This window comes from Equus przewalskii, chromosome 20 (genome assembly GCF_037783145.1).
Source record: "Equus przewalskii isolate Varuska chromosome 20, EquPr2, whole genome shotgun sequence".
In the NCBI taxonomy this organism is placed as follows: domain Eukaryota; kingdom Metazoa; phylum Chordata; class Mammalia; order Perissodactyla; family Equidae; genus Equus; species Equus przewalskii.
Window position 1 is genome coordinate 3445382 of NC_091850.1, and position 17325 is coordinate 3462706.

At 58.5% G+C, this 17325-nt stretch overlaps 1 protein-coding gene across 1 annotated transcript; it reads right to left on the reverse strand.

The window, feature by feature from the left end:
• Positions 1-256: 256 nt before the first annotated feature.
• On the reverse strand, positions 257-17286 carry COPE (COPI coat complex subunit epsilon). Its single transcript, XM_070586690.1, has 10 exons — positions 17134-17286; positions 10809-10871; positions 9331-9431; positions 6387-6539; positions 4912-4965; positions 4312-4393; positions 2991-3146; positions 1406-1474; positions 592-666; positions 257-482 (listed from the first exon to the last, which is right to left on the reverse strand). The coding sequence occupies exons 1-10, from the start codon at positions 17245-17247 to the stop codon at positions 435-437; spliced, it is 915 nt and encodes a 304-aa protein (XP_070442791.1). The 5' UTR covers positions 17248-17286; the 3' UTR covers positions 257-434.
• Positions 17287-17325: the final 39 nt, after the last annotated feature.

The following is a 17325-nucleotide window of genomic DNA, read 5'->3' on the forward strand; positions in this document are numbered from 1 at the left end:
TGGCTGTGACCTCTCTGCACCTCAGTTTTCCTGGATGCCAAGTGTCCTCGGGGGACACAGCTGTGTCACCTGCAGCTCGGCAGCACGGGGCGGCTGTTTGAGAGGCAGGGGAGTCCATACAGCTGCTGCTCACAGACCCTGGTCTCCAGGGCCCCCCTCCCAGGAACAGCCTGGGCCATGGTGCCCAGGTGCCTCCCGTCTGAGCCCCGGTTCCCACACACCCACGTCAAAGTGGCTGGAGTAAACACAAATGGGGTGGGGGTACCCTAGTGGAGACATTTATTGACAGCACGGGGTGGGGCTGGGCAGCCTCTGCCTCTGGCCAGAGCAGAGGAGAGGAGGAGGAGAGGACAGGCAGTCGAGGGCAGGTGCCTAACAGGGAGGGCAGAGTGGCCCGGCCTCACCGCCCCAGGCTTGGGAAGTGCATCTGGGCCTCAGGCGCTGGGGGCGTACTGCAGCACCAGCCGGTCAAAGTCGTTTTCCTTCAACATGAATAGGGGAGAGAACACGTGAGCCAGGCCCGAGTTCCGGACCTTCCTGGGCTAGGCCTGGGGGTCTGGGGCTCGGAGATGGGCACCTACACGAACTCACCTTGGCCTGGTACTCCTTGATGAAGGGGTGGGACCTGTGGGAGTCCTTCAGCTGGGACAGGTAGCGGTTTGTCACCTGTGGGGGATGATGAGACCAGGTTAGTTGAATACAGGGACCCCACAGTGGCTTTGACCTGAAGGGCAGGGGTGGGACAAGGGCCACCCAGCTGACCCCAGGCAGCGGCCTGGTCTCCCCACATTCCCTCCATCACCCACCCTGGAATCAGGCTGATGAGAGAGAACTAGCAGGATGCGGGAAAGCGCCACTTGGAACAGCGCCTGACACAGAAACTGGTGGTCCAGTGCTGTTTCTGGGGCGAGTGGGAGGGTGGTCCTATCTGTCCTGCACCACCCCAGCCCTAAGGCTGCTGGGGGGAGGGAGGGTCCTTCGGTAAAGGACAGGTGACTGTCATGAAGCCCTGGGGAGGGCCCTGGGCCAGCTGGGCCAGTCACCTAAACAGAGCAGCATCGCAACATCCTCCCACTCCACCCTCAGATGAGGTGGGCTCACCAGAACTGCTCCCTTGGGCCCCTATTCTCTGTCCTGTTGTCAACCCCCTCCACCATAAGGTGGCACAGGCCGGGTCTCAGCCCAAGCGCCCTCCCAGCCTCAGCCTACTCATCCTCAGGACCCACGGGAGCAGCCCTGGACCCACTCATGGGAAGAGTTGCCCCAACCCCAGGCCAACCCTGAAGTCCTGACTCTGAGGCCCCAGGTTTCCCCTGGAGCCAGCACCACACCGGAGACCCCTGCCCACCCCAGGCTGGTACTGTGAGGGCCAGAAAGCCCTCCTGCACCAGGCTGGGGGCCCTACCTCGGGGGGCTTGCCAAGGTGCTGCGACAGGACAATGAGGTTGATCAGCGTCTCTGGGTGGCCACTGTCCTGAAAACACAGGGGGACACCAGGCAGGGAGGGTCAGCTCCTCCATGGGCCCATCTCGAGCAGGATGACGTGCCCTGCTGCCCTGGGGTGGGGACATGACCTGCACAAGGTCACACCCTCAGGAGTGAGGCAGGGCGGGGCTGCAAGACCCATACTGGCTGCTCTGCAAGGCCATGACCTCAGGGCCCTCCCTTCTGACACGGGAGGCAGTGTAGTATGGAGGGCCCACAGCCTCTCCCACTTCCACACGCAGCTGCTTCCCCTCTGAGCGCCTGGTCTCATCCACAGACCAGGCCGGGACAGAGTCCCTCGCTTACTGCAATTCGGGAGGAGTGGATTCATCACACAGATCTCAAACTAACAAAGCCCAGCGCAAGGCAGCCTCTGTGCTATCGCAGACTCGCTCTAGCCAACCTCTTCCTCCTGCTGCGGTGAGCAGGTCAGAGGCCACGGGCAGACCCCACCCACCCTGCCTCTTCCCTAGGGAACTTGGCAAGAAGCTGCCAGGAAATCACCAGAACCTCCAGGCGGTGACCTCATTCTGCCCATTCATACCAGGCTCTGAGGCACAGGAAACCCTGGGAACCACCCAGACACTGCCTTGGCCAGGAGTCCCAGCCAGAGCCCCTAGTGCCCACAAGGCAGGGATGCCAGGCAGAGCCCCACTTGGGCACTCAGGGCAGAGATGCATCACCCAGGATGCAAGGTGCCATGGGCTCAAGGGGCTGCATGGACCCTGGCCTCCTGCACGGACCTGGCTCCACCTATGGCTGCCCTTCTCTGTGGAGACCCAACCTCCCCCTGCCAGCACAGGGCACCCTGGCAGCATGAGGTAGCTCCATGGGAGCGGCCTGAGGACACCAGCCTGTAGGAGCACCCAACTAATGCCCCTTGGCCTGTCCAGGCTCTGCAAACAACCTTTTGATAACTCGGCCCCTGGAAGAGATGAACAAGGAGAAAACTTCCTACCAGTGTCAATTTCTCATTACATCAAAAAATGTTTTCCAAAAACGAAAAAAGCTTTGATGGCTTCTCTGATTATAAAAATAACGTAAAAGACCTCAGATGTTGGTTAGGAGAAGACAACCATGGCTGCCCCAAGACGGAGGCACTCTGGGTCCCTCTTCTCAACAAGGATGGGGACAGGCAACACTTCCCATCTGCAGCTGGCTCTCCCCTTGTATGTGAACAGTGGGCGTCTCTTCCAAGTACAGGGCCAGGCAGTCAAAGTGACAACAAGGAGAGCACGGGACACGTGTGTTCCCTCAGCTCAGGCCAACTGAGGCCCAGGCTGATGGGATCCTCCCATTTTCCAAATAAGAGAAGCTGGAATCGGGATTTTCGTTTGCAACACCAATTCTCAGCCGATTCAGCATTAAAATCCACGTGTGGCCACATGGCAGGCCCGTGGGATCTCTGCCACACCTGTTTCCGTCCATCTCCATCGGCCCGTGTGCCTCTGCAGCAAGCCCAGTCACCTGCTGTCCCCACTCTAGGAGCCCCGGGGTGCCCATACCTTGTCCAGCGCCTCCTGCAGCACACCCTCGGCAGCCTCCCACCGGCCCTGGGCCATGTGGCAGGCTGCCTGCCCGTTGAGCAGCAGCAGGGTGGACGAGCACTTGTCTGCCATCTCCTGGAAGATGTAGTAGGCATCCTGCAGCTTCTCACCACCCTGTGGGGATAGCTCTGACATCACTGTTCGTCATCCTGCTGCCTGGCCCTACCCCTGCCTGCTCCCTCACAGAGGAATCTCACACTTTGTGGAGACAACCCTGGCCTGGGCAGCCCACAGAAGGCACTCCTCGGACACTGTCCCTTTCCCCGCAGAGACCCCGGTACAGCCCGTGCTGTGCTGAAGGGACCAAGACAGCACACAGCCACCGCACACCCGGCTCCCCAAGCCCTCCATTTACAGACGCAGAAGCCTCGGCTTCCAGATGGAGAATCTGTGCACCGGTGGCCGGGCCAAGGCCCAAGCTGGGACCAATGGGTCAGACGGCCCATCAGGTGTGGCCTCGCTCTGTGACCAGCAACCCTGACCCCAACAACCTGGGCTCTGAGTAGAAGGTTCTGTCTGCCGGCTAAAGATGCAGTGGTACACTTGCAAGAGAGCTTGAGACCAAGATGTACTTGTGACAAAATGCAAGGCTACCAGAGAAAGCTGCCAGGGTTTGTCCCACTAAACCGGACGGGTACTGGAAAACAGCCTGAGTGAGGCCTCGGCCCCCCAAGGACAGTGTTGACGCGTACGGATGGGGAGCACATTTTAAAAGCCCCGTACAAAAGAATTACTCAGAAAGGAAGCCAAGTGCTAAAAGCCTAAAAAGGGGATGTTGCCAGGAGATTGGGGTGAACTAGGCATGTGGGGGGAGTGGGGGCTGGGCATGGGGGAAGGCGTGAGGGGGACACCGGTACCCGCTCTGTGCCAGAAGCTCAGAGAGCAAGCTGAGCAGCAGCCAAGACCAGGGCTAGACCCCAGAGGAGGGCAGCACTGCCAGGCTGGCAGGCTCAGGGGGCCCCAAAGGGCATGTGGGGAAAGGCCTGCCGAGTCAGGTTCTAGAGCCCCCCAGTCCATTCACTGTGGCTCTGGCCAAGCCACTCAGCTACAAGAATCCTGGAATGGGGCTGAGGCTGAATGAGGCAGGACATGTGCCAGGGGTGCCCTGGGCTGGACTCCTCTGGGGGACTGGCCCCAAAGGAAGCAGGAGGTCCAGCATTATCATGGAAGCCTTCACCTGCACTCTCCCCACAGGAGCAGCCAGTACTGGGCGCAAGGGGGCACCTCCCACCTCCCAGATGCTCCTGCCCCCATCTCCCCGAGCAACCTAGGGGCTCACCATGGCCAGGTTAACCCAGGCAGTGGCCAGCTGGGTGAGTGTGGCGTCCTCGTCCTGGTCCTGCATTTTCTTCAGCTCCTTCCTGGGGGTAGAGAGGAGAGGAAGAAAGGTGCTGAGGGGCCTAGCCTGAGTTCCCTGCTCACCAGGCACACACAGCCCTGCTTGCCCACGACTCCCTAGAACCTTGGGCCCCGCCCCAGCTGCCCCTGATCGACAGCTACACAGTGATGAAGCCCACCCCAACCCCACGGGACAGGTCCCGCTACGCCTGCCTCACAAAAGGAAACTGAAGTCACTGAAACTCACAAAAGGAAAGTGAAGCCCCTTGTCCCGGCAACACCCTGCAGGGAAGGGCAGGTAAACATCAGCGCATCACCCCAATGGACCGGAATGAAATAACCAGAGACAATCGTGGCATCGATGCTCTGGGCCAGGGGGAAGGCTCAGGGATGGTCCTCATGCCGAGTGCCCCCTCATAGACAGGGGCCCAACTTCCAGAGAACATGGGGTCCCAACACAGCCTGGCCGTTGCTCAGACAACCCCAATGCATGAGCCATGGCACAGCGTCCCGAGGTGGTGACAGGTAGGGAGGGGCTTACCGGGCGAGGTCCAGGCGGTCCAGCTTCAGCAGGATCTGCACCGTCATGGCCATGCTGTGGGACAGGGCGGGCAGTCAGCAGACCCCCTCCCCAATTTACTCTCCCACCAGATATTCACTCCGTGTGGGCACCACCTTCTGGAACATTCCTATGAGTGCTTGGGCCACCAGCCCAGCCTTGCAGAGGGGGATACTGAGGCTGACCACTGACCCCGCAGAGCCAGACTCAGACCTGGGCTTCCTTGCTGTGCTGAGCTCCCCAGTGCTTCCTGGGAACCTCACTCCTGCCTGTCACCGCTGAGCACGCTCAGGCCAGGAGCTCCTGTGGGGTCCCTAGGGCAGGGACTCCAGGCCCATGGCCTGCTCCCTACCCACTCCTCAGCTGGCCATCATATTTACAGCCCCACCCCACTCCGCCTTCCAAATTCGGTCACAGATGAAGTGCTGCATAGGAGACAGCCACTCACCCCCTTCAGTTCCCACATCCACTGCTTCCCTCTCGAGCCCAGGTGGCCGTGACTGCCCAATAATATTGTGGCTGCTTGTTCCCAGGTTTTCCCATAGGAATGTAACCCAACACCCAGACCACCCAAGGTAGGAGCATGAGAAACACTTGTGAGGCCCACTGCCTCATCAGCCATGCACCATGCCTGTCTCTAAGCTGCTGCAAATCCCCTTCAGGATTGCGGGCAACATAAAGATACACAAGGAGGGTGTGGTGACCAACTAACCAAGCAAGGGCAGGAACCAGAGTTCATGGGGGAGGGAGGCTATGCCCTCTGCGGCTGGAGCCCTGGACACAGTGCTGGCCCAGAGTCACCTCCTGGGATGGTGAGTGGAGCTGACTGAACACTGCGTGGGCTCCAGCACCCTAGCCTTGGAGTGCCTTGAATGAGGGCCGGCCTCAGGAGAGGGCCTGGGGCATCTGGGAAGCACATGGAAAGCCCAGGGCCCAGGGCAGAGAAACACAAGGCTTCATAGGGGAAGGGGCTACAGAAACCCTGGGCAGAGACAAAGGTGCTTTCTGCTGGGCCCTTGGGAACAGAGGGTTTTCAGCCCCGGGCACTGTGTCCTTGGAGCAGCGGCCCAGCCACGCCGAAAGAAGTGTCCCCTGGACCGAGAACAAGAGCTGCAGCCCAAACGGGAGGTTTTGCCCCCACCCCGTCTCTCATAGTAGCCCCCTCACTGTCCCCAGGACGACGGCTGAGCAGGCCCTGAGCATCCTGGAGACCAGAGGGACCAATCACCCCTCCACGCCACCCCCTGGTGCAGGGCGGACACTCACCACTCCAGGCCGCCCCCTGCTGCAGGGCAGACATTCAACCCTCCAGGCCATCCCCCTGGTGCAGGGCGGACACTCACCCTCCAGGCCAGCCCCCTGGTGCAGGGCGGACACTCACCCTCCAGGTCGCCCCCTGCTGCAGGGCAGACACTCAACCCTCCAGGCCGTGCCCCTGGTGCAGGGCGCACACTCACCACTCCAGGCTGTCCCCTTGGTTCAGGGCGCGCAGGGCCGCGTCCGAGTTCTGGTCATGGAAGTAGATGGAGGCAGCCATCAGCAGGAAGGTGGTGTTGGTCACGTCTACGCTCCTGCTCATCTCCCGGTCCAGCTCGGCAACAATCACATCCCTGTAAGACATGGCTGCTTAGGGCCCACAGCTGGGAGTGGGAGATGGACCTCACCCCCATGGGAACAGATAGGCTCAGAGAGGGCAAGTCAAGCCTCCAGGGACACACAGCAGCAGGGAGCAGAATGGGTCCAGCTGTCTCTGTCAAGCCCCACTGGGTGTCAGCCTTGTCACCTTCCCCCAAGCTACTTCTTATCCCCAAAGAGACCAGGAAATCAAGGTCGAGAGAAGAGGGGCTGGGAGATGCAGTGCAGGAGGGGCCACACCTGGCTCTGCCCATGAAGCAGCACAAACGACTGCCTGGGCCTCAAGTCCCCCAGGCCTCAGTGCTCAGGGACTGGTGCCACACCACCCCTGGATGTGAAGGGACGGGATGACCTGCCAGGGGCACCTCCGCAGGGATGTGAGGCTACCCAGGTGGGTGTCACAGCAGGACATCGTCACCTTCCTGAGAAGGCTGGTGGTCCCTGTGGAGGCTCCCAACCTTCCAAGGTCAGTGTGTGGGCCTGGGTACCCAGGGCCGGAGGATGCCCCACTGCCAGGGCAGCTGCCCTGTGTTCCAGAGCCTCGCGTGCTGGCTGCTCCCAGGAAGTGGGCAGCGTGCTGGGCTGGAGGCTGAGAGCCAGTGGCCAGCCTGGAGTCCAGGCTTGGCCAAGGACCAACCAGGGAACCTCCACAGGTCACAGGACACCCAAGCCACGGTCCACTTAGCTGGAAAATGGAGCCAAGACCCCTGGTTTCAAAGGGCTGCAGAGCAGTTGATGAAAGAAAGGAGGCAAAGGCCGGGCCCCGCGTCACCACGAGACAAAAGCTGCTGTTCAGGGTTCACAGTCTCCACAAATGCGTACGTGTCGTGTGGGTTTCTGGGGGCTGTTGGCCAAATGCCTGTGTCTGAGGGCCCCTAGAGGGGAGGGACACGCCTGTCACTGTCTCTGTGCCCACCAAGGAGGTGCCTGATGGACAAATGACTTCAAATCTGAGCCCGTTTCCCACTCTGCGAGGCGGGACTGCGTACAGAGTACAGCACAGGCTTGGCCTGAGGAGCCTCCATGGCCACCTCACAGAGCCCCCTGCCTGGTTCCTGGCACGAAGGGTGCGCACACACTGCCTGCTACTGTCACTGTGATGTCAGTGTCACACACTGTCACTGGGACATGTCGTAGTTACGCTCACAGGCTCTGGAACTTTCTCTACCTGCTTGCCTGTCTGTGTGTGGCAGCAGGTTATGCTGCTGGGATGGACGCACCTTGAGCTGCTCTGCTTTGCTGAGCTCCTGCCCTGTGCCCTGTGCTTCCTGTGGGTTCTTTCCTGTCACAGCAGCCACTGCTCCCAGAGGGCGCCCAGGTTCCCTCCCCTTTCAAAGGGCAATGGGGTTTGTCACCGTGGCTAGTGAAGTGTGAGGCAGGAGAAACGATGGCCTCAGGAGGCCATATATCTTAGTGTCCTGGGGCTGCCATCACAAAGCATGGCGAGCCAGCAGGGATTAAAACAACGGGAGTTTCTTCTCTCACAGTCCGGAGGCCAGAAGTCTAAGCCCAGGGTGTGGGCGGGGCTGGCCCCTCGGAGGGCCCTAGGGGGAATCCGTCCCAGGCCTCTCCCGGCTTCTGGTGGTGCACAGTCCTCAGAGTCCCTTAGCTTGTGTCTACGTCACCCCGGTCTCTGCCTCTGTCCTCACATGACCTCTTCTCTGTGTCTTCCCCTCTTCTGCCTCTTATGAAGACCCTGATCACTAGATTTCGGGCCCAACCTACATCCAGGATGAGCTCAAGATCCTTAACTACCTCTATCTGCCAAGACCCCACTCCCAGTGGAGGTCATGTTCACAGCTTGTGGGGGCCGGAAACGGACATGTCTTTCAGGGGCCCCCATTCAGCTGCAACTGCTCACAAGTAAACCCTGAGCTTCAGACTCTGTGGCAGAAGGAGCTCACAGCACAGTCTGACCCACACTTGGGACCCACACACAGCTGCAGCAGCCCACGGGGGAAGCATGCCGTCGGCACAGTCGGGACCACAGCCCGGTCTCAGAAGCTCCGCAGGGGAGAGACGGGGAAGGCTCCTCTGTGAGATTTCTTGGTGCCGTGAGGGATGGCCCAGGGTGGTGGTGGGGTCCTGGGTCAGGGACAGGGGTCAGCCCACAGAGCAGAGTATGTCCCTGCTGTGGGCTGTGCTGTTGTCCTATCCCAGCCGCCTTCTGGGGAGTGTTTTACCTCCCCAATCCCAGCCCCATCCCGGGGATGAGGGAAACGGAAGTGCAGAGGGTCCACAGAGCCTGCTGGGTCATGCTGGTGCTCCATGCAAAGGTGAGGCAGGGTCGCATGGCTCCCACCTGCAGAGGTGTGAGCTCACGTGCATCTGGGCAAGCATCTCGCTGGCCAGGGAACAGCCATGCAAACCCCCACCTCCCCTGGCCATCGGCCTCACGAATTTGACAACTGCTGGTCTGTGGCTCAGGGTGAGGACACGGCATGTCCCTGCCCACCCTCCACCTGGGCCCTCCTCCTAGGGAGAGGATCCGCAGGTGGTGCAGCCACTGCCTCCCTGGACGGACCAAGGGCCTGGGGTAAGCAGTGGAGGGTATCTGCCCTGTGTGTTGAGAGAGGCCCTCTTGGCAACACTGAGCCCCTCACAGTCCCCGAGAGCATCTGCACACATGTCCTTATCTATGATCCCCCCAAGACCTCTCTGAAGCAGGGTCCGTACTGACCCCCACTGTACAGGTGAGGGAAACTGAGGTTCAGGGAGGTGAGGGGTGGGAAGGAGGGACATCCCGCCAGGACCCTCCATCCTCACCTCTGGCTGTCGCTGGCCAGGTACTCAGCAAACATGCGCACAGCTTGGAGTTCAGGGGCCGAGGAAGGCTTGATCTCATCCAGGACCACACCATACTTCCTCTGCAGTCAAGACAAGCAAGCTGTCAGCCCCATGCCACACCCCGCCATGGGATGTATACATCCTCAGCCCCCAGGAACACGAGGGCTTATCAGAGCTCCAGCATCACCTGGTGGATGCGCAGCCCTGGTGTGCCAGGCAAAACTCACCCTGCCCTCCCTGGGCTGCAGGAGGCCCACCACCCCCAGGGACCCCTGAGGCTGCCTGGTGCCAGCCTCGCTGCAGCACACTGTGGAAGCCGGCACAGACTTCAGACCACACTGCCTGCCACTGCTCTAGCCGGAGACCCCAGTGACCCACCCCAGTGGTGGTGAGGTGACAGGGTGAGGGTCCCACCAGCTCTGGGTGGGGGGAGGAAGGGTCACCTGGAGGCAGGAAGTCTGGGTATGTGCTTCTATAGAGCAGAAAACACATCCCATGACAGAGGCCCTCCCTGCTGACATCCAGAACTGAGGCGGGTGGCTACCTCCTGGAGGGGAACTGGAGTTAGGGGCCCATTTCTCACTGCCTTTCTTTCTAGGCAGTTTCAGTGTTTTTACTACCATGCACAGGTATTCGTTTTTTAAAAATGTATATACAGAAATACATATGTATGAACACATTCCAAGGAGATTCTGGGCCACACACACTATCTGGGCTGGGCTTCACCCTCAGGGGCAGGGGGTGGGGAGTCCTGTCAGGCTCCAGAAAGCTCCACAAAAGGAAAGGTGTGAAGAGCCCCCGGAAGCCACTGGAGCCCAGATGTGAGGTGGGGCAGCTGCAGAGCCGTGTGCCCAGGACAGGTTGCAGTTCCAGGCCTGCAGCTGGGGGACAAGGCAGGCAGGAGGCTGGCAGCCCCACCCATACTGTGGGCCTGGGGGGAACTGGGGTGAGGCACAGCTCAGTCCTCTCTGCATTTCTAGAACACACAAATGTACTCTCACCGTATTCCAGGGTGAAGCTGCGTTTAAAAACCCCCAGTGTCTAAACTGGAGACTCTAGTTAACATCAGGGTCAATGGTGCATCGATCATAACAAAAATACCCCGCCAACCTAAGATGCTAATAAGAGAAACTGCCTATGGAGGGTGTGGGGGGAGGGTATACGGAATTCTCTTTACTATCTGCTTGACTATTCTGTAAACTTGAAACTGTACTAAACAAACAAAATCTGATTACGTAAAAAGATAAAAGTGAAAAATTTCACACTAGCTCTCTGGCCTGGTGGTCCAGGACCTCAGCGACACAGTCACCTCCTTGTGGTGGCCACACTGGCTGCTCATGGTCGCTGGACTCTGCCCTCCTTTTTCTGCTGTCCACGCCCCCTCCCAGCACTCTGTTCCTTACTCTCCTGTCCCAGGGTGTTGGTGGCCCTGGGCACGGTCACGGGCCCACACTCACCTGTGCGAGGTATGCTCTGTACAGGAAGACATCCCTTTCCACATCTCTCTCCACGCTCGATGGCTGTAGAAACAGAGGCAGGACAGGCCCTCAGAGGCCAGGAGCAGGCAGCTTCCTGGGCCGAGTCTGGGCCTGAGTCCCGGCCCTCGCTCTCAGCTGCCTGTGACCTTGGGGGCAGGAGAGCAGCCTCAGCTGAGGGCATGCAGCATGCTGGGTGCCTGATGTTGTGCCACCCCAACACCACCCCGAGAAGGAAGCTCAATGGTCACCCCCATTTGTCCAGGTGAGGGACAGCGCCAAAAGTGCTGCCTCTGTTCCAGCCACATGGCGAGAGGCCAGGGTGAAGGAGCGCAGGGGGCAGCGAGTCACAGCAGAAGCTGCTCAACATCTGCATGATCCAAGGACACTGGGGGATGTGCCTTGGTGACTGGGTTTGTAAGAGCAGAGCAAACAGGCCTGGGCTGGCTGACGCTACCAACAGATAAGACCCAGGTGGAGATGTGCAAAGGGGACTTTGCTTTCTGTAACAAATAATTCCATGCAACTTGCTCCTACCCTGTTTTTGTTCCCAAATACTCATTAAACATGACAAACAAAAGAGAGGAAGATCGGCCTCACTCAGAGAGCCTGCCTTGTCCCAGGAGAAGGACCTTTTTGAGAGAGCTCAGCTCGGCTGCCTGGGGCCAGGCAAGACCTCAGGGACATGGTCCACGGACCACGCCCCCTCGGCCCAGCCATCGCACAGAGCCGAGGAGTTGGAGCGAGGTGATCTCACACAATGTTCACTGTGGGCCTGTGAGGAAGCTCCCAGAAAGCTGCAGGCAGGCAGGAGACCCTCCCTTGGGAGAACAGCTTTGGGTGATGCCCCAGGGTGCTGGCCCACTCCCTGGGAGGCCCTGCAGTACCTGGGAGGGTGGGCATAGATAGAGCAGCTCGGCCCAGAGAACTTGGGGGCACTGGGACAGGCCACCTGGGGGCTGGGAGAGGAAAGTGACATGGGAAGAGGGCTGGCCATGTTGGAGTTGCCACTCCAACAGCCTCTAAACCAGGGGGCCGGGAAAAGTACACAGAGAGATGGTCTGTCCACACAGGGACAGAGTCTAGAGCCCCACAGTTGGGGGTACACAGGACTGCCCTCCCAGGAGGCTGAGAACCAGATTCCCAGGCACCATGCCTTCTTCTCCTCAGCCTCAGGGTGGAGGGTGGTGAGGGTGGTGAATGCATCCTCCTCCCATGTCAAGGGAGACCGAGGACAAGAAGCCTGGCTCCTGGCCCCAGTCCAATACAGGCCAGCCTTGCCACAGGGTCCCAATGGCTTGCTCTAGCCTTGATGGCCAGGCTGGGGATCTGGCCATGATTTACAACATGGGGTCTTCTAAATAAGGGCGACCTGCCTGGGGTCCTCACACCACCTTCAATAAAAAAAGAGACAAACGGCAGCTCTCGGTGGGAGCTGAATATAGTGGGAAGCCATGAGGGACTGGGGTGGCTTTGGGTCCCAGAGGCAACTCTGAGCCTCAGCTCCCCATCTGTAAAACAAGCACCACCAATGACCCCACAGGACTGCTGAGGCATCCCTGAGACCCCACGTGCAGATGCTCAGGACCCCCTCAAACAGCCTGAGAGAGAAGAGTGTCTGGGAGATGTAATAACAAGGACAGACATACCGACCAGGGGCCACTACAGGAGATGCTGGAACCTCCACAGTTTCCCTCAACAGTCATGTTTCAGCCCACAGTAACTGGCAGTGAAACGTGCGTCTCCCTGGGGCGGGAGAGCTCGAGCCCGTTTGTACCACAGCTGCTGGGGGGGGAGGGGTGAGGAGACACATTGGAAACAGAAGAGGCAAGTGCAAGGATGCTTGCTGGCACAGGAGAAAGTCGGAAGGGACCCAAATGTCAGGCAGCAGCGGAGAGCTACATAAACAGCAAGCAGGTCCCCACTGGGGAACACGATGCAGTGGGGAAAAAGAAAGCAGCAGACCTGTGGGTACCGAGGCAAACTGCTCTGCAAGACAACTGCAGACGGCAGGCCCAGCACGGTCTGTTCTAACAAGGAATGGGACACAGACGGTGGCGTGTGCACACACCAGACAAGCCGGGAGCGGACTCCGGGCTGGTTCTGCAGGCAGGAGTGATCTGTTTGGGAGTGATCTGGGTGGGAGATCAAAACCCACCAAGGCAGGCCGACCAGAGGCAGGAAAGGAAGAAGGCTCATGGAGTCCGGGCCAGAAGCTGTGTGGCTTGGTGAGAGCCCACCCCTGGTGAGTGAGGCTGTGGCGTGCAGACTGGGAGCCAGAGCCTGCACTTCATGGAGGACCACGGAGCCGCTTGACACCACAGGGGAGACAGGCCACGAACCCAAGGCCCACAGCAGCGCCTGTCTTACTGCGACTGAGCATCTGCCCACACGCCTGCAGTGCAGGATGCTCAGCTGCCTGAAGGTCCCTCCTCCCTGTGACACCTTCCTCCTGCTGGGCTCAGAGCTGCCTCTGGGAATAGCCAGTTTACAGTGCAGCTGATGAGAGGCCCTGCTTTAAACAGACCAAAAACCTACTGCCCTCCCTGCCAAGAGGTGACGGGGGCACAGAGCGGGTCCTGGGTCCACCTGACAGTCAGCTGTGGCCCCGGACCCCAAGTCTGTTGGGCTAAAATGTGGGCTGAAATGTTCTGGAAGGAGCTGGTGAGACCCCCTCTGGCAGCTCGCCTGTCACTGGTCAGAGGCCCTTGCTGAATGCCATGACTTCCGTGCAAACTGGGGTGACCAATGCCCGAGGCTGGGTCATCAGGAGGTCAGCCTCCCAATGGGTGAGTGCAGCAGGGCCCCGAGCACCATCCCTGTACAGCAGCAGCAGCAGGATCGCCCAGGAGCTCGTCAGGAAGGCAGTCCAGGGCCCCTCCCCGACCTGCTGATTCAGACCCTCCAGGGCTAGCCCCAGTGACCCCCGTCCACAGAGTGCCCCAGGGACTCGGATGCATGTCACCAGGTGAACACTTTGATCTCTAACCCGAAGAGCTTGTCAGAATCACCTTGGAGCTCAGAACCAGAAAAGCCAGGAAGCCCATGCCACCAAAGATGCCTGACCCCAGAGCGGCCCCACAGTGCCCCAGACAGCTCGGAGGTGCAGCCAGGGCTGAGGATGATGGGTACCGCCTGGGGAGACCAGTGAGAGCCACCTGACCACACCAGAGGGTCAGCTCCCTGAGGCTTTCTTCAGTGCTTCGTCCCCAACACTTGGGCGCTGCCTGCCATCTTGTGGGCACTTCAGAAATGTCTGACAAATGGGGAAACTTCTTGACGGTGAGATGGTGCGCCAACATACCAGGTGTTCTAGCTGGAGCTGCCTCGGATGGTGCCTGTGTGAGCTCCTGGGGCTGCTGCAACAAACTACCACAAACGAGGCGTCTTAAAACAACACACACTTCTCTCACAATCCGGAGGCCACAAGTCCAAAATCAAGGTGTCAGCAGGGCCACGGCTCCTCCCGACAGCTCTATAGGAGAATCCTTCTTTGCTTCACCCAGCTTCTCGGGGCTGCGGGCGTTCCCTGGCTTGTGGCTCATCACCCCAATTTCTGCCTCCATCTTCTCTGCCTGTGTAACCTCTCTCTGCCTCTCTTAGAAGGACAGTTCTCATTGGACTTAAGGCCCATCCTAAATCCTGGAGGACTTCATCTAGAGATCCTACTTAATTACACCTGCAAAGACCCTTTTACCAAGTAAGTCACGTTCACAGGTTCTGGGTGGACATATCTGTTCAGGGACACCATTCAACTCAGTACAGGCTGCCCAGGAGGGTTTAGGTGGCCTGTGGACCAGAATTAAATCATATCAACTGGCTCAGCAGGGAGAGGACTCCATTCTTCCGGATGCTTCAGGGGGAATATCTTGGTTTGGTGGCAGCACATCTTTATTGCATCACCCAGGAGGGTGCAGGTCCCAGGCTCAGAGACTGAGCCAGAGTGACCACTTATCTGGCTTCTAAACCTTCACTTTCAGTCACTCTCTACGTACCGTAGGTCACACTGATTCTCTCTCTCAGCAGCAGCCTACAGTCTGCACGTTGTGACGAGAAGACTCAAAGAACACATCATATGACATAAGCAGAACAGACACACGGTAGAAGCCAAAAGGTGGGGCCAGCCCCGTTGGCCTAATGGTTAAGTTCGGCACGCTCTGCTTCAGTGGCCCAGGGTGTTCCTGGGCATGGACCTATACCACTCATCTGTCAGCAGCCACACTATGGTGATGGCTCACATACAAAAAGAGGAAGATTGGTAACAGATGTTAGCTCAGGGCAAATCTTCGTCAGCAAAAAGAAAATAAAGAAGCCAAAAGGTGGAACACGAGTATAATGCTCAATCTCACAGTTACCCTAATGAGACAGGTGTCATTTTTCCCATTTGATAGGAGAGGAAACTGAGGCTCAGAGAGGTGCAGTGACTCAGCCGTGGTAACAGAGCCGAAATCTGAGCTCAGGTCTGTCTCGATCTTCTCACAGCCCTCACTACCCCAGCCAGGAGGCACATACAATTGTGGTGGTGAGCTGAAGAAGGCACCCCATCCTGCCCAGAGATGTCCACACCAGTCCCTGGAACCTGTGAACAGCTTATGTCACGTCACAAAAGGGACTTCACGGTTGCAATTAAGGTTACACACCCTAAAATGGGGAGACTATGCTGTGTTATCTGGGAGGGCAGAGCCTAACACAGAAGGCCCTAATAGCAGAGAACAGACAGAAGGAATGCAGAAAGGGAAATTCGAGAGATTCCAAGTGTGAGGACCTCGTGGCTAGTTCTGAGATGGGGGGGCCACAGACAAGGCTGTGGATTAGAGAGAAGCTTCTAGGAGCTAAGTGTGGCCCCAGGTGGAAAGTCCTCAATCTTTATGAGTTTGGAAGCAGATTCTCCCCCTGAAACCTCCAGAAAAGATACAGCCCAGCCGATAACTTGATTTTAGCCTAATGAGAGCCGTTTTGGACTTCTCACCTACAAAACTGTGACATAATAAGTCTGTGTTGTCTTCACCTGTTGTTTGTGGTAATTTGTCACCACAGCAACAGAAAACCCACACAATCATGCAAATATTATTTCAACAAATCCAAACCACTTCCTGAAATCTGTTTGAGGCTTTATCCCCATTATACAGACAATGCTCAGGGAACTCAGGTACAGCGCCAAAGGCCAGAGGCACGGAGAGCAAGCCATCTCTACTTCAGGGTCCAAATTCCTCCCAACTCTCTGGCTGCCTCTGTGAAGACACCTGCCACTTCCTTGCTAGGTGGCCTCCTGTGCCTTTGGAATAAAATCTAAAGCCCAGCTGTGACCCCCCCCAAGGCCCTGCCCACCTCATTCTCCAACCTTCCCAACGCCTGCCCCACTTCTGCTGCACCAGCGTCTTATGACTTGACTACGCGGAGCTCATCCCTGCCTCAGCACTTCTGCAGCCATTTACAGGGTCAGCTGCCCCACGAGGTTCAGTCTCAGGTTCAAATGACAATCAGAGGCCCCGGCCTGACCTGACCACTACCACGTGAAGCAGCACCTCCTTTCTCCATTCCCAGCACTTTTTATCTCCTCCCACCCCCACAGCGCTCAAGGTGTACTTATGTATTCACTGGCTTCTTTACCTGCTCCCCTTTGGAACGCTAGACCGTGAAGGCAGGCGAGAACTTGCCATGCAGGACCATTTCCTAGCTCTCAACCAGCCAAGCGCATTCCCACCACTCTCCACCACACCACCTCTTGACTTCTTCATTTACTCCGCTACTGTCTCCCTCCCTTGCAAGGCTGAGGTTTCCGAGAGTGCTGGGGGTTTTGTCTATTTTACCACTGCTTGGCCCATAGAGGTACTCAATGAGGAAAGAATGAATAAATGAACGAACACATCTGCGGAGAAATAACCAGGCTAGTGGGGCAGGATTAACACCGGGGAAGCTCTTTCTCTCTTGTGCCTCAGTGTTCTCCTCTGTAAAATGGGGATAAACAACAGTCCCTACTTCACGGGGATTGAGGGTCTGGCGGCACAGCGTGGGCTGCTCGACAAATGAGAATTATTATTACCACAGAGGTAGAAACGGCTCTTACTCCAACGCTTCCAGGGCGCAGAGTGAGCGCTCTGAGCGAGAAGCACCGCAATCTGTCGCTGCTCTGAGATCTGCTGTGGGACAAGGATCGTTCCTCACTGCGCTCTCAAGGGACGCGTGGTGGGAAAACGCCGCGAGAAGACGACCAGTTTTTACAAACGGCACGCGACCCGTGGCCACCAAGCAGCGTCCGCCGCCCCCGCCCCCGCCCCCAGCGTCCCCGCGCCCGGAGCCGCCGCACCTTCACCCGCTGCGCCTCGTTGATGCACTGCTGGTAGCTGCCAATGTAGAAAGCATTCTTCACGTCGAACAGCTCGTCCACCTCCCCGGAGCCGCTAGGGGCCGGGGGCGCCATGTCGCCGTCGTCTCACCCGCTCCTCTTCCTGAGAGACACGTCGGCCGGAAGCAGGGAGCCACTGCGGGGCACGCCGGG

Bases quoted from the DNA above. Each gene is read 5' to 3' on its own strand.
- COPE (XM_070586690.1), bottom strand. From the start codon at position 17,247: ATGGCGCCCCCGGCCCCTAGCGGCTCCGGGGAGGTGGACGAGCTGTTC. The intron at 9,432-10,808 runs GTGAGTGTGGGC...TCTTGACTGCAG, and splicing joins ACAGAGCATACCTCGCACAG to AGGAAGTATGGTGTGGTCCT. The intron at 3,147-4,311 runs GTGAGCCCCTAG...CTATCCCCACAG, and splicing joins CCTGGGTTAACCTGGCCATG to GGTGGTGAGAAGCTGCAGGA.